This window comes from Stegodyphus dumicola, chromosome 2 (genome assembly GCF_044657685.1).
Source record: "Stegodyphus dumicola isolate Sdum_Otavi_A_Nest chromosome 2, ASM4465768v1".
Taxonomy (NCBI): domain Eukaryota; kingdom Metazoa; phylum Arthropoda; class Arachnida; order Araneae; family Eresidae; genus Stegodyphus; species Stegodyphus dumicola.
In genome coordinates, this window is record NC_140769.1 from 215,732,648 (window position 1) to 215,748,328 (window position 15,681).

General features: G+C 31.6%; 2 protein-coding genes across 2 annotated transcripts in view; one reads left to right on the forward strand and one right to left on the reverse strand.

Moving 5' to 3' along the window:
* Positions 1-9,004, forward strand: part of LOC118180259 (zinc finger CCHC-type and RNA-binding motif-containing protein 1-like) — a 37,398-nt gene extending 28,394 nt beyond the window's left edge. Inside the window, exon 5 of the mRNA XM_085811743.1 lies at positions 1,804-9,004. Within this exon, the coding sequence (XP_085667869.1) occupies positions 1,804-1,941 (138 nt within the window). The 3' untranslated portion in view covers positions 1,942-9,004. The remainder of the gene's footprint in view (positions 1-1,803) is intronic.
* Positions 1-12,571, reverse strand: part of LOC118186775 (uncharacterized) — an 85,812-nt gene extending 73,241 nt beyond the window's left edge. Inside the window, exon 1 of the mRNA XM_085811742.1 lies at positions 12,485-12,571. The gene's annotated coding sequence lies outside the window, so the exon portion shown is untranslated. The remainder of the gene's footprint in view (positions 1-12,484) is intronic.
* Between the last annotated feature and the right edge of the window lie 3,110 nt (positions 12,572-15,681).

Sequence of the window (15,681 nt, forward strand, 5' to 3'; positions counted from 1 at the left end):
TACATATAGTGCTATGGATTTTTTTCATCTTTTAATACATAATTGTTGTAATATCTTTTTAGAACCAGTGTCATAATTTCGTTGCTATGGTTGTTGCATTTAATACCTAATCACATGCTGATACACATGAAGTATATGTCAAAATGTTTTCTTCATTAATCAGCATCTAGTTAATTTTGCATACCTACAGTGACAGTGAATGCGTTGAAGTGCAAAATTTCCTTAGACTGTTATTTTTAATGAACATTTTTGAAAAATTAAAGAGTATTAATTTGAAAATATTAATACAGTACAAAGTCTTTAATCCGGACTCGTCGGCACTTCGGCGATTCTGGATTAGGGTTGTTTCCAGATTATAATTCATCAATTTAATCTGGTAAGATGGCATGCAGAAATTATAAAATATGAAACCGTAATTTATGAAATAAAGAGCAATTATGATCTAAAGGGTATCAAAATTTACCAAAAAAAAAGCTTAATATTTATTTGTTTACCTTATTAAACATTTCTTTCAATGCGTGCATGCGTAAAGCATACATTATGTGCCTAGTCAAAATTAGAAAATTTCAACCAGAAAACTATTTGATGTGTATTCGTGATATTTATAATGATGAGGAATTTGATTTAAATCAAAGACGAAGTACATCGAGACAAAATACTACATTTAATAAGGAATTATAAGCCGAATAAAATAAAAGAAAAAGATACTGCCCTGAAGATAAGGATAACGCCGACAGATCAACTTCCAGTTCATTGCTCGCCGCGTGTCCCCCCCCCCCCGGCAGAGCTGCGTGAAATTGATAAACATATTTCGGAATGATTATAGAATCAAAGGATATGCCTTTATCCATTTTTTGCAGCAATTCAACTTTTTGTTTGATGGAAATTGAAACATGCTTTCGCTTTGTAAATCCTTTGGCAGCTCCAGAAATGGAAATTCTTTTTGACATAATCGAAAGTTCAAGCTTACTTTTATGAAATTGCTCTAACAGTCTGCAAAAAATAATAAGCCGGATCCAATTTGAAGATTAAGGAACAACACAATCTGCAACATTAACTGAAATAGATAATTGGATAATTTTAGCCTAGCTTATACCGTCCGTTATACATTAAATGCACATGCGTAAATGCAGTATGCGTTTACGCATGCGCAGAAAGTTTGTAGCTTTGAGGTCCGGACTTTGTACTATAGCATGATATGAAGATATTAATAGCAGTGACCATGTCTATTAATATCTTCAAATTATGTCTCACTGTTATAAATATAAAATATAACTGTTTCAAGAAATTGTATTTGTGATTTTAAGTTAACTACTTGAAAAATTTAGGAAATTGTGTCAAACGTATTTTTAACTTATGTTAAATATGGGTTATGTTTAATTATAAAGCATTCTTGCATACTTCTGTTTTATTCATAGAATGGTACTATAAGAGTGAATCTAGTTTGCATACTTAATTTATTTAGTTCTGTTTTCTGATAGGTTCTTACTTTGTTTTGTTATTGGTCTTTAATGTCTATTTAATATGTTATCCATAATGTCGATAATTAATGTCTTAATATAATCCATAATTATCTGTTTAACATAATTTATCTAATCTATCTTTATGCATTGTATATTTAATTAATATAATCCAATCTAATCTTTTTAATAACATAATATTTAATGTAATCCATAATTAATATCTATTTAATATGTTATGTTTCCATTATGTCTGTTTAATGTGTATTAGCCCTGTAAATTTTGATAGTGTTAATTAAAGTGACTTTAATTTATTTCTAAAAATCTTATTTAATGAATCTAGCAAGAAAAAATGGAAGAGGAAGAGTATCGTCTGAAAGTTGTTACTGGAGAATATGGAGAAAACAATACTTCTTCTAAAAAGAAAAGATACAAGAAAAGTAATTATTTTAGTGATGATGAGGAAGAAGTTGAAGACTAATCATCTCTTCTGCTAAAGATTGTTTATGATGTGATAATATGTATATAAGCCTTTTTCCCCCTTGCATAATAAATATTTTGCATTAAATATATTTTTCAAGATCACATTTTGTAAATAAATAACAAGGGTTGATTAATGTTTGCACGTGTACATTTTTTTTTAAACTTATGATGTAATAGAAGTTTTGCCTTAAAGGAACAGAATAAATTTACTCATTCAGCTTTATGTTGATCACAAACAATCGAATGGTGACAGTGGTATTTTTACCCAGTATTTATTATTATATTCTCCTCATTTGTGTTAGAATAGTGTGAGTTGTAAAACAGTCTACTTGTGAGTTTAGTTTTTGCTGTGCAAACCGTAATTTTTCCATATTTTTTCAGGAAGCATCTTTTTTCAATATAGAAAGTGACATAATAAAACATTTGCTACTTCCTGTTTGAAATGTATAATAATAAAATAAGTTATGTGTCTATTATGTAGTTAATTAATAAGATGTGTTAACTGTATTAAGTTTTAAATATGTATAGAAAGTTTAAATTATTAGTTCAATTTACTAATTCACTTTTAACAATATAAAAATTATTCTGATGTATTGTTCAAGATGGTTTAAAGCTTGTGTCCAGTTTTCTGAAAATTTTGTTCAATTGAATAGTACTGAATTATTTACAAAATACTCCAAGATTTTGGTACAGAAATTACACTTGATAAATACGGGTATGCTTAATTAAACTTAAAATATTACAAAATAACATAAAACTTGCTAATTAATTTTAAGAAATGTGTTTTGAAAAGTTTGCATGTGATTTAATTTCACTGTAGTAAAATCAATCACTATAGAAGCAAAGTTGTAAATATGTGAGATGAAGCAACTAATATGATTATTTTATTTAATTTTCATTTATCTGCAGTGCGTAGTCTAAATTTTTGTATTAAAGGATGTAAAATTACAAGCAAAAGAAAGGAAAGAATTACCATGGAATGTTAGCAGATAAAGTCATATAATTAACATGTTATTTAAAAATGTATAATTTGATTGCAGAGCCTGTGGGATACCAATGAAAGTTAAATCATTCCTTTCTTTTGCTTGTAATTTTATATCCTTTTATACAAAACTTTAGATTGTGCATTGCAGATAACTGAAACTTAATTAAATAAAAAAAATAGTTGTAAAGTGATTGAATTATTATTATTACATTTTGTTGTTCTGAAATTTAAGAATACATTTTATGTGTTTAAGCTGTAATAAAAGCAAGCTGCAAAGGCTATAAGTGTCAAATAATTTAACTCATAAAAAATAGCAGACTATGAATAACACGTATTGTGCTTGCATGCACACATACACATAAAAAAAGTAGAATTATATAGTGTGAAAATGAATTTAGATTAAACCAGTCATTTTAAGGGGGTGAAAGATTTAATAAATATTGCATCATAAATTTGCAAGTCATTTCTTAGAACGTCTTCTTGTTTAAAAAATAAGGATAACTCACCTTCTAAAAAATGTGTGTTGATTTGTATTTAAAATAATGCATAAATATTTGAGAACATATGAGGGTTTTTTTTTTTTTTTTTTTTTTTTTTTTTTAGTGTTTAGGTATTATAAATTATTTTTTTGGCATGTAGTTTGCCTAATTAAAAACAATTATGTCTCACTGTTATAAATGTAAAATATAGCTGTTTCAAGAAATAGTATTTGTGATTTTAAGTTAACTGCTTGAAAAATTTAGGAAATTGTGTCAAACTTATTTTTAACTTATGTTAAATATGGATTATGTTTAATTATAACCCCCCCCCCAAAAAAAAACAGTAAAGGAAAATCAATTTCAAATAAAATGGAGTTCTTGAAGTACCACTTTCGAAACAGTCGTTTTGATACATCTGTGAACAAAAGTGTCAAAGAAAACGGTCTTCTTTATCAGGAAAAAGATTCTTGAATTTGCGAGTGCATTAAAAGGAATTTCTTTTAGTGAAATGCAAAAGAGAAAAGAAGAAAGGTGTGTCTAAATTATAAACAGCCAAAGAGGAGAAAAAATACGTCTTTTCATATCATTAATCTGAGGTTTAAATAATAATAATAGTACTAAATTATGGAGAATGGATATTTGCATTTGTCTGAGAAAGAAAGAAATTTTAGAAAGAGAAAAATCCATACATGTTTCAAGAAATTACCCTAAACGTTCAAAGGTTGTTCATCCTAGATTCTCAAGAGGAAAAAAATATTCAAAATGGAATTTGGGTACCGAAAAAACATTGGAGAATGCTCCACTGTGATGTGCTTACAAAAATTCACAAAACAAGCTTACTTTTACTATGCAGAGTACTTATTTTATTGCAAAGTACTTTACTACTTTTACTAAGTGAAAAGACAGATTGCCTGCATATATAAACAGCTTTGAAGCTTATTTGTGTCGAAAATATTCTTATTTCAAGATTGGGTGAGGAACTTGATTCCATGCCGTCCTTCAGGATTACATAATGGCTTAATTTTTAAAATTAGAAGTGCAGGAGCCTTATGGAAGGCAATCAGGAAAAAATAAGTAAATAAAAGAATTGAATTAAAATTTTAAAAAAAATGTAAAGATGTAAAGACAGGAATAAAATTTAAGTTATTAAATTAATAATAAATAAAATATTGTTTCATGCGTGTGGGTTTGTAATAGATTGAATGCACACAGAACTGATGATAGCTTACTAAAATCTGTTTTTACTAAAAGAAACACTTTACAGTTCTGGAACTTTCCACTAAAGCATTCTCCTACAGCTGTTCTCAGTATCACAGAACACGATCAGTAGTTACACTTCAAACTACTAAGAACATTAAATACAATGCAATGCTAAGCAAAGCACAAAAAGGCAAAGCTCTCAGGGATATCTCAATACTCCAAAGTCACTCTGAACAAACAACTAAGAAACTGCTGATGCTTTTGCGATATATTGTTTTATAACAGGGAATGAAATCCCCTACTCGGACCAGTCCTGTCTAATGTCCCAATTGGGCCCTGAGATAGTTTCTTCAGGAGAGAAGAAAGCTTAGAAGCTGATGCTGTTTCTGGTTATATGGTTTTCTATGATATATGTTTCTGGTTATATGGTTAGAAGCTGATTATATGGTTTTCACCCAGCTTCTGAGAAGTCTCTGGTACTTTCCACTTCTCGAAATTACGGGAAAGCATATGAAGGCAAAATGTGGTTATAGTTACTTATAGGGACCAATTACATTTATTCAATCACAGTATTTATTACAGCTATAAAGGGACTGGACCAAAATATCAAAGTTTCACGCCAAAATTTTTTGCGAAAACCATCGTCAGTTTAGCGAGATAGCCATTTACTCAATGTTAAACAGACTTGCTCTGTTATCTTAATTTTCCCTCTTTCAAGTCTTTTTGTATAATGTATGTTACATTATGGGGGGGGAAAAGTTACAGTTTCCGTATAATTTCACTAAAATTATTTACATATATACAAAATTCCTAACAATATTAACCATCTTATTTGAATCTCTGTCTGGGCCTTCGGCTGAACTTCAGCCATGAATTTACAGTATAATATATTATTTCAAGGGATGGATATAAACAAAAACCATTCTTTTTCCAGCACAGAAATAAAAAGAGGAAATCGGCTAAAGCGTCGTTGATGAGAATGCTAGAAAGAGTATGGAAAGAAATTTTAACAGAGAAGTGTCTCTTCAGAAATAAAGAGAGATGACTTTAAAACTTCTTAATGCGATGCTCTGCCAGTATAATTGTAGCTGTCAAGGGAAAAATTTTCCCACGAATCCCGAGAATGAAAAAATTATCCTCTGTCGTAAACTAATTGCACTTTCTGAAGAATGAACCTTTGATATGTGGAAGGAGGCTTTATCAAAAAGTATGATTCTTCCGAAAAGATAGGCGTACCTTCAGAAGTAAGAATTGATTTTTAAGATTTATGTATACACTGGTTATCATTAATTAAGGAAAAATCACTAAAACGATAATTACTCAAAGAGTTGCATGTAGAATTTAATGAAATTGACTCGCAATATATAACACATATTAAGGTATAAAACAACATGAAAAGAAATTACCAGGCAATTATGATGTTATAGAAATTATCATATGTATGAAATGAATAAATCGGATGTTTCAGTTGCTTGTAGGAATATGACCTTCAATATGGAGTATGATCTTTCCTAGAAGCAATACAACTACCTACAGCGATGTCATCCACAATGTGAGCACTGTGCGGTCTAGCATTGTAGTCCTATAGCAGGAAATAATCACCTGTTGCCCCAGCATAAGGGACCGCATAAGCATTAAGGATGTCATCTCTATAGGCGTGAGCATTCATGGTTCCACATGGAAAGAAATAGAAGTCTGTGCGTCTACCCAAAGATATACCACCCCAGACAGTGTCTCCTCTGTATACATCTCCTTTGCACACGTTTGATGGATGATAACGGGTTCCAGGTTCTCTCCAAATCAAATAACACCTACTATCACTTTGGAGGCTAAACCCATAAAAAGAACAACACTTCATTGATCAGCCATCCAGTGGACATGTTGATGTGCCCAGCTCAAATGTTTCCTTTTAGGATATGATGTGAGTGGCACACAGATGGCTAGTTGCATCGTGTAGAGACCTCAATCATGGAGAATTTTACGTACGGCTGGCATTGACACCAACTTTCCGGAGGCTGCAACAAGTGTTAAGAATACATTAATTATTTTAATGCTTATATTTTGTATTATATTTTCTGGCTCATGAGGAAGTCTCTGGTTAGATTTTGTTAGTATAGTTTAGTAATTTGTGTATGGCAACAATGATAGATATTTATGTTCTAGAACAATATAGCAACGTTATTGTTTTCTTTCGTTATAATATTGTTTGTTTTCGTTGAAACTGATTTTAATCTGTGAATAATCCCCGCAGTTAAAGTTTTTTATCATAGTGACTATTTTAAAAGTATGATGTGAGTCTTTAATTAAAGACTACTTTATGCTGAAGTGTCATTTGTATTCGTAAGTATTGAAAGCTAGACAAGTCAGTGACTTTTTTCCTGTAAGCTTCAACAGCAAGCGAGGATCTGAGTTAATTCGGAGTTGCAGTTCTGTTCCTTTGTGCTCATAACAAAGAGTATCAGTCATCGGCGCTCGTTGTAGCAGTTGGCTGTCCTTTGCTTAACTTCCTGGATGCCAAATCTGCTGTTAGAAATTGTTGAAAGTTTATGAATCACAGAAGGACTCACAATTAGCCATCTGGCCACTTCTGTCTAACTTTGTCTTTCCTCTAATCTTCCGATAGCTTTCCATCTCCAGTTCTTTGGGCAAATGATGCCTGGAGGTCTTTGTTACGAATTGGTTATATCAGATTTCTTATCTCAGTATCAAAAGGAAATTTGGAGGCTTGCTCTCAAATATTCATACTCCTGGCAGATGACATATTCCGATTGTGTCGCTACTAATTTGCATGCTGCAGTTTTACTTGGCAACTCTTATTGGACAACATGCGTGACAATTGGTCACACTCGCCATGCACCTTCAGTGCTGTCTTCTGGACCCATAGTCAGCCATTCCTCTACCTGAAGTGCCAGCTTAGGCATCAAATTGATGACAGACAAAGTAGACAGATGTCTTGGTTTGCACTCGCTGAGTATTTCTGCCCACAGGGGGAAAATCAAGCTTGGGTGTGAAGGAAAGGCAATTTGAAAGAGGGAAGTTTTGTTTGAGAGAAAAGTAATTTTGTAGCATTTGATATGAAATTTGAAACCAGGTAAAAAATGTGGATTAGAAAAGAAAAAAAAAAAAAAAAAAAAGGCTTAAGACTATACAAAAAAAAAATATATTTATGTACCTAAGTAAGACAGAGAAGAAGAAAGGGATATTCTGTGGAGAACAAACAGCCTTGACTCCAAAAAACAGCTATAATAAATGTGAGGCATTCTGAGCATTTGTATCTCATCAGAGGAAGAAGAAAGAAAAAACACTAATCAAGAGTGTTGTGCTTTAAAAACTATATATGTGCTAGTTAAAAGCGCCGGCAAAATCAATGAAAAAAAAAAAGATGTGTGTTCATTTATATAGCAATTTAAAGTCTAGTTAAGAAGCTACCTTAAGCTAAGACAAGAAAATTAAAAAAATTAGTAATAAAATAAATGCTCCATCCAAACATAGAAAACAAGGCACAATGTTTTGTCTTCACGTTGAGACACAGCAGCAAAAAATACATATAACATCAGACAATGAAATGCCGTCCATATCCTTAAAGGAGCTAAGTTGGCGCCACCAAGGCTGTTCTCCGAAGAATATCCTCCAAAAATAGATATTACTTTAACTAAAGTACCTTTAACTATTACCGTTGCCAACATATTCATACATTTTTTTCTGAAAGCAGCATCGGGTAAAAGCCTAAATATATACGCAATGCAAGACCACATCAGAACAAAAAAAAAAAAAAAAAAAAAAATTAAATTACACAGTTTATTTATTTAAATATTAATTAATTTTGTTAATTATTATTTGTTAATAATTAAACATCGTATTTATTTATTAAGTCAACTATCATAATTTATTATGAACTGAGGCAACAATTTAACAAACTGTGGCACACTGTATTTATATTAGTTCATAATTCTTCGCAATCTAACACATTCATCGATGTCCAAGATTCATTTCCATTTCTACAAATTCCTCAAAGCAAGAAACGAGGACTTCGAACGGTAACTGCTAATTGATGAGAACTGATAAAGATGCATGATGATCAGTTAGCTGTCTGTCTGTCACGAAAGCTGGATGCAGTGTCCGTAAACAACGGGCGGATAAAACCCGCCGGGAACTGAAGAAATTCAACCAATCAGAATAAGCCACCGTCGGAGACTGCTTTTGGCCGCCAATTTTTATGCCAATAATTGAAGAGTTTGTTATGGATTCATTTCCTCCTCATATTCCATTTTTCGTATCTTTTGATGATATGTTTTTTGTTTAGATTTGTAACTTTTATTTTTATAAAAGGCAACGGAGTGGAAAATTCTGTGGATTCTCATGTGAAATGTGTAATAAAATTTCTAGCGAAAACAGTGTGTTAGTCAATCACCTGTCTTTTTTTAAGGTGGTATATCGCAAAAATTATTTGCCGTATAGAACTTTCCGCTTCATTTTTAGCGCTGAAAATTACAGACAGCATTTTTTTTTTATCAATACACATAAAAAAGGCTTTCTCAGGTTTTTCGTGCGCAAAAGATATGTTGCTTTTTTTTTCTTTTAATACTGGGTACTAAGTTTAGCTCACAAAGCTACAAGCTTATACTTTTTTTTTTTCAGAAAGTTTCGAAATACTAACAAATTATAATGTGAACGTTTTCTAAAATGTATTGCATTTTTGTGTGATGTTTGTTTTTCAAGAAATGTAACACATTAGATTGTATAAATTGGTAGTAAAATTCTCAAATATACTGTATTTTTGAAAAGCTTAATATATAATTTTTAAATTGTTTTATTTATCTAATAAAATTTGGAATTCTCTCCCAATTTCAACACTAAATAATATATTAGGAAAGTCTTCCAATTTGTATATGTAAATTTCAGTTCAATTAAAGTATTTGATTTCCGCAATAGTATTTTCTCACAGAAGATTAGTTGCAATACTTTTACTGACATTACGTGTGTGAAGGATTAATTCACATAACAAATAGATTTTTAGAAAAAATGTCAGTAGCATAACATGAGGAATGTAAAATGTGAAGATTTTCTTTATAATGTATTATACATATGCAGTTTATAATCATTCGAAAAAGAGGCCCGTGAGTGGTAAGACTGTTGAATACTGATAGTTAGATTTATAAAATATGCTTTTGGACACATTTTGCACAGCTTATTTGGTCTGACGATTTCCGTAAAATATTAAATGAAAAATGTAGTATTTGTACCCAATATAATACCTGATCTGCAAAATAAGATTACTGTGGCTGTGGAGACTGACATACCAGTGAAACTGTTATATGGTGTTGTAGATATTACACAAATAGATCAGCTAGATTATCAAGCAGTATGAGGGTAGGTATCATATAACCAAACATTTATAGGTATGAGTTTTAAAGTTATAGACTGATAATATGATTAGAAATTATATTTCTGTCATACTTATGAATCTTCTGTGCAACATACTTATTTTGCATAAATCTACTTTCAAAATACTCTTATTTTGATACAACCCATAGTTTAAAAAATTAATATTGCTGACATTCAAGAGCAGATAAAAGTATGTCAAACTTAACTGACAGAAACATGTAACTGCATTCAAATATATTTTTTGCACATGGATCATATGCATAATTACAAAATATAACTTGAAGTTGGAATATTTCAATTGTTTGTTTTCTATATACAAATGCGTTGTTTTTATCCATTTAACATTTCATCAGTAATTTCTTAACACATTAAATATTGCATTGCTCCCTAGGAAACCAATATTAAACCAAGCAAAATAGACTTGCTGTTTAATATATTAGATATTGTGAAAACATAGCATTAGTTTAAACCATTGTAAAACAATAAATCAATGTTAATTATGTAATTAAATGCACATAAGCCATTTTTGACTCTTATATAACAATGGTATAATACATTGAATGATGTTAAGCTGTTAAATTTGCTTGGAAAATAACAATTATAAACAGTCTTTTTATATAGTTATTCTGCTACTAGGCATAATTATTAAAAATGAAAAAAAAGTGCAGTTTCTAAATCAGTTTTGATATGAAGAAAAAACAATGATGATACATCATGTAATGGTAACTTCATCCGAAGATTCTACAGCAGAGTAAACTGAGAAACCTTCTATAAAATGAACATCAAATTCTTACAAGTAAAATTATTATCATCTTTCATGATTAGTACTCGCCCACCACCGGCCGAGCGGTAAAGTCGCTGAACACTGGTAGTTCGGTCCGAGGTTCGAATCCCGCGAACGGGCTGGCTGCATGGGTGTTTTCGTGGTTTTCCCCATGTGTAACGTGTATACGAGCCAGTTTCCCTTAGAAAGTCCTCCACGAAGGCATCCCTCCCCTTAGGCAGATAGCCCTAGTGTGCTTTGCCATAATTAAATACACCACAAAAATACACCATGATTAGTATTCATTCACAGTTGAGTGGATAAGACTAAGGTGCACTGGTAGTTTGAACGCTGGTAGACGGGCTAGCTTTTTAGGATATTTCTTGTGTGTCACATGAAACAGAAGTCATTTTCTTGTAATATACTTCATGAAAGTCTTCTTCGCTCAAGAAGATACTGTTTTCATGATTTGCAAAAATCACTTAAGCAAATAAGAAAACATTCTCATTTTCTACCATCGGTATAGAACTCGGGGGAGGGGGGGGGATTGTACGATCTCTTATCAACAGAAATATTTTTATGCATGTTCTGGTTTAAGAGAACAAAAAAATTTATTTATCAAAAAACAACAAATTTAGTTTTTCTTATTTACACATTTATACTGAAAAACTACATAATTATGAAATTTCACCACATTTCCACCATCAGAAATGATAGCAAATTATAGGCACATAGGCAATAGATGTGTAGGCTATAGTATAAAATTTCTTGCTGCTTACAAAAAAAAAAAAAAAAAAAAAAAATAGAGTCATCCAATGGTGGTAGGTTTTATTGGAATATTTTATTTATACAGAAAAAGAAAATGCATGGGATTTCAAGAAAATTTGTTTAGAATTTGTGCTAGGGATTACTATATGACATCCGAAATCATAACCATTTACAGCAATCATAAGTAAATGAAATTAAAATTGCAGATTAAATATTCTGTGATTTCCAAATATGTATAATTACAAACTCTGAAGACTACTTAAGGTGATAAATTAAGGCATATTATTCAGAAAAGTCCTGACAATAAAAGAAAATAATGTACATACCAACACATATAGTGTAAAATTATCCACGGATTTATCATGAATAAAACTTACTTGAATGTGCTAATGCTGCATTTTTGCAAGACGTAAAAAATTACATCTTTATACTAATAATTACATCTTTATATAACACAATGAAATGAAACAGAATTATTTAGATACAGAATAATGCACAATCTATTATTTTTTTTCTTTGGGGAATTACTGGGTCAGCTGAAATTTTATGAGCTATCCCACACCCTTTTAATATGTAGATTCTCTGAATAATCACTCCATTTTATATATTTCAGTAGGCGTTAATATAGTTTTGCTTACAGAAAAATACACAAAAGAGAGATTTCTAAGATCAGGTTGTTTAAAAAAAAAACACATTCTTAAAATATTTTCTTTATCGAATTTTATGTACATACAATACATGAAATAATAAGAAACCTAAATATCACCAAACATTTTCAAATACACAAAGAGCCAAGAAATTTTACAATACAGTAATGTTTATCAATTATTACTTTATTTAAAAGGGTATTAGAAAATCGAAAAGTTATTCGGTATCGGGATAGCAAGTTGAGTAGAATTAACAGTTGTATTTGTTTTAGAAATTGAAATTTAAATTAATCCCAATAAATATTGTACATTACTTATCGCCTCTGCGGTAAATTAAATATTAAATCACATCAGCTTCCTCAAAATAATAAGCGAAACAAATGATCTATCTACTACGAAAGAAGAACGAACAAGTTACCATAACATTAACAAGCACTTTCTGGTATACCAGTTTTGCACTAAAATTGCCTTTGGCGAAAGAGAAATGATGCCAAAAGTTCCTGGCGCAACGGTCCTCTCTGATTGGTTAAATTTCTTCAGTTCCCGGCGGGTTTTAGCCGCCCGTGTCTAAACATAGCTCCGAAATTTTTTAAATAAAAGTTTCAGTAAATGTTTTCAACTCTCTAAAAAAGTTTAATGCACATTTCCTATGCAATGTCTCATTCATCAAATTGAAAAACGAAACTTCGCTTCTTCGAAACTTCAGCTGTTTTGTTAGCTGTTCACTATCAACACGAGAAATCCAAAAGAGGCCCTGACACGGAATATTCAGATAAGTAACATTCTGTTCTCTATACAATATCTGTTTCTCTATCGCTAGAGTGCCATTAAATTTCTTTATTTATTATTTCCATAAGATTCTAGCATTATACAATAGTTGGTAATAGTAGCAGGTCATGTGGTTCTTTTCTTCGTAACTATTCCGTAAAGACGCCACATTCCTTATCAGTAGTCCGTTCTCATCAGCAACTCACACCCTTCGGAGGCCCCCCCCCTTTTCGTGCTTAGGAATTTCTTGAGATTTCAACTAAATTTCGACTAAATTTCAACTCGGCAGGAAAATTTGATTGGTCAACGGTACACGTCACATGTGACGTCAAAAGCGGGGTGTTTTAGATTTACCCCACAGGATTGGGCGGTACTCAATAGGGAATATTCGGCTCTGCCTTTTAAACGGGCTAGATATGAGCACACCGATAACCACGTGAATAATTACCTCTCGTTCCTTAACCCCCCCCGCCTCTAAAGTTCTTTAATGCACACGGCATTAACTCGAGGAACCTCTTTAACGTTTCTTTAACAAGAAACATCACAGTCAAATAGGACTGCTTTAACTTACTATCATCTTTCAACTAAAATAAAACTGAAAAAGTTCCCTCTAAAACTGAAAAATATTCTTTAAATTTTAACTTCTCTCTTCTTTTAAGAAGGAACTTTCTTAGGCGCTTAACAGCGTCCTTTTTGGCTTTTAAAAACCGCAATGACTAGCGGTCAAAAATAAAATTAAACTTCTCCCTCCCAGCTGATCACTGACAGAACCACTTTTTCGACCTGTAAACAGGTTCCCCCCTCCCCCCCACCTCGAAGAGCGCGCATCGGAATTCCTCTGCGTGCCCTTCATCTGACGTATGCCAAGAAAATGATTATCAAGGTTCAAGGAAACTTCACCTTTTATATTTCTAGTCAAAATTTTTATGGCTGCCCCTATCTAAATTATTCTGGCCCTTTTTCGGCGCAAAATTAAAACCTTCTGAGTTTTTTTTGCCTTTTTTTGACTCAGTGTGAAGGCACTTACTCCAAGTCATTCGGCTTATCAAAATTTTTACCCTATTTGACAATACCCTCTTTCGGATGATTAAATTTCCTTTGAAGATGTGGAGGTAAAGGCGTAATTGCCTATGAACTCCGTAAATTGCACTTCCTTGATCCTTGATCCACAGGATTGGGTGAGACTAAATTTCAACTTGGCAGGAAATTTTGATTGGTTGGCTTTGGTGACGTCATTTTGACGTATTTAAACTCCGCCTCTCATGTGGTTTACAATCAAAACACATCATGCGCCATGTTTGGTCATGACCAAAGATGGGTTCTTCTCTTGCTTTACCAAGATATCCGTATAGCCAGGGCTTAAATTGCGTCGGAGACCACCGGAGGCTGGCTCCGATACTTCTTAGTTTTAGGAAAAATTCATAATTTTAGTCGGAGCCCTAAATAAGAAGGCTTTAGCACTTCTTTTATGTAACTGAACAATAATTTCAGTAGAAATCTGGTCTTGGAAACTTTATTTTTAATAATAAAATTATATTAAAAATTGCTTATTAAATTCTAATTTATCACTTTGCATACTATTAAATTTTAATTATTTAATTACTTTAACCATTAATTTTTTTAATAATGAATTATTTAATTTTTTAATTGTTAATGATTTGATTAGTCATCTTATTCTCTTATTTATTCTTGTTCCTCTTTCCTGAAGGTCTTCTATACGGCTCTGGTACTTCTAATTTTTGAAATTAAACCCTGCGTATAGCTGACCGTTTTGTTTTTCTAATATGCTTCCTTAGGGATTATGACAGCCATATACTGGTAAAAGGCCTTAGACCATTTACCAAAGCAAAGATCCGAAATGGTTTATATGGTAAATAAGAGAGTTCGTAAGGAAGGTTATATTGTAAGAAGTTCGTTTGGTATGAAAACTTCAGTTTTCATAAAGCAAATGGATTAAATGCAGATATTTTTTCCCTATGAGAGAAAAGTCCTAAAACTGCTTCAACTGTTTTATTTTGTAAATGAAGATAAAATAGCGCCTGATATGTGTATGTACTAAAGAGGACTTTAATTATTTAGTGAAATAAATAAGGACAAAATACAAAATTTGATATTGTAGTTTAAAAATATGTTTTTATTTGATTAAAACACTCGAGAGCTAACTGCCTACAAGGAAGGATGGCTTCCTGGAGAACTTTCTAAGGGAAACTGGCTCATATACACATTACACATGAGGAAAAACACGAAAACGCCTATGCAACTACCCCAAATCATGTTTAGAATAAAAATTAATTTGTTATTTATTATCATTTGCGATTATTAGTGGTAAATATGTATTGAAATCCATTTAGAGCAAGATCTGCAAAGAAATGAATGCGGAAGAATCTAAATTCTCAGAAGAGATATGCAATTATCTGATTATAATCAGTAGAATTTGCTTTGAGTTAATCCATATTATGTAACGTTATCAAGTGGCTAAAAGTATAAAACACTGGTAATTAATTCTCCTTTCCTTGATTTGTAGTAGTTGAATGAAATGATCATAAGATAATTTCATGACAAAGAAGGACTTAAAAGTCTATCATGCCTGAAATCTGCTTGAATGTTGAGTCATAAGGGTACAAGATCTCAAAATATATGTTAGAATGTGTCTGCGGTCAAAAAAGGGTTGGAGTAACTCCTATACATTTTGTGTTCATTAAATAATCTTGTACAAATGATTAGGTAAAGTTTTTTAAGTCTT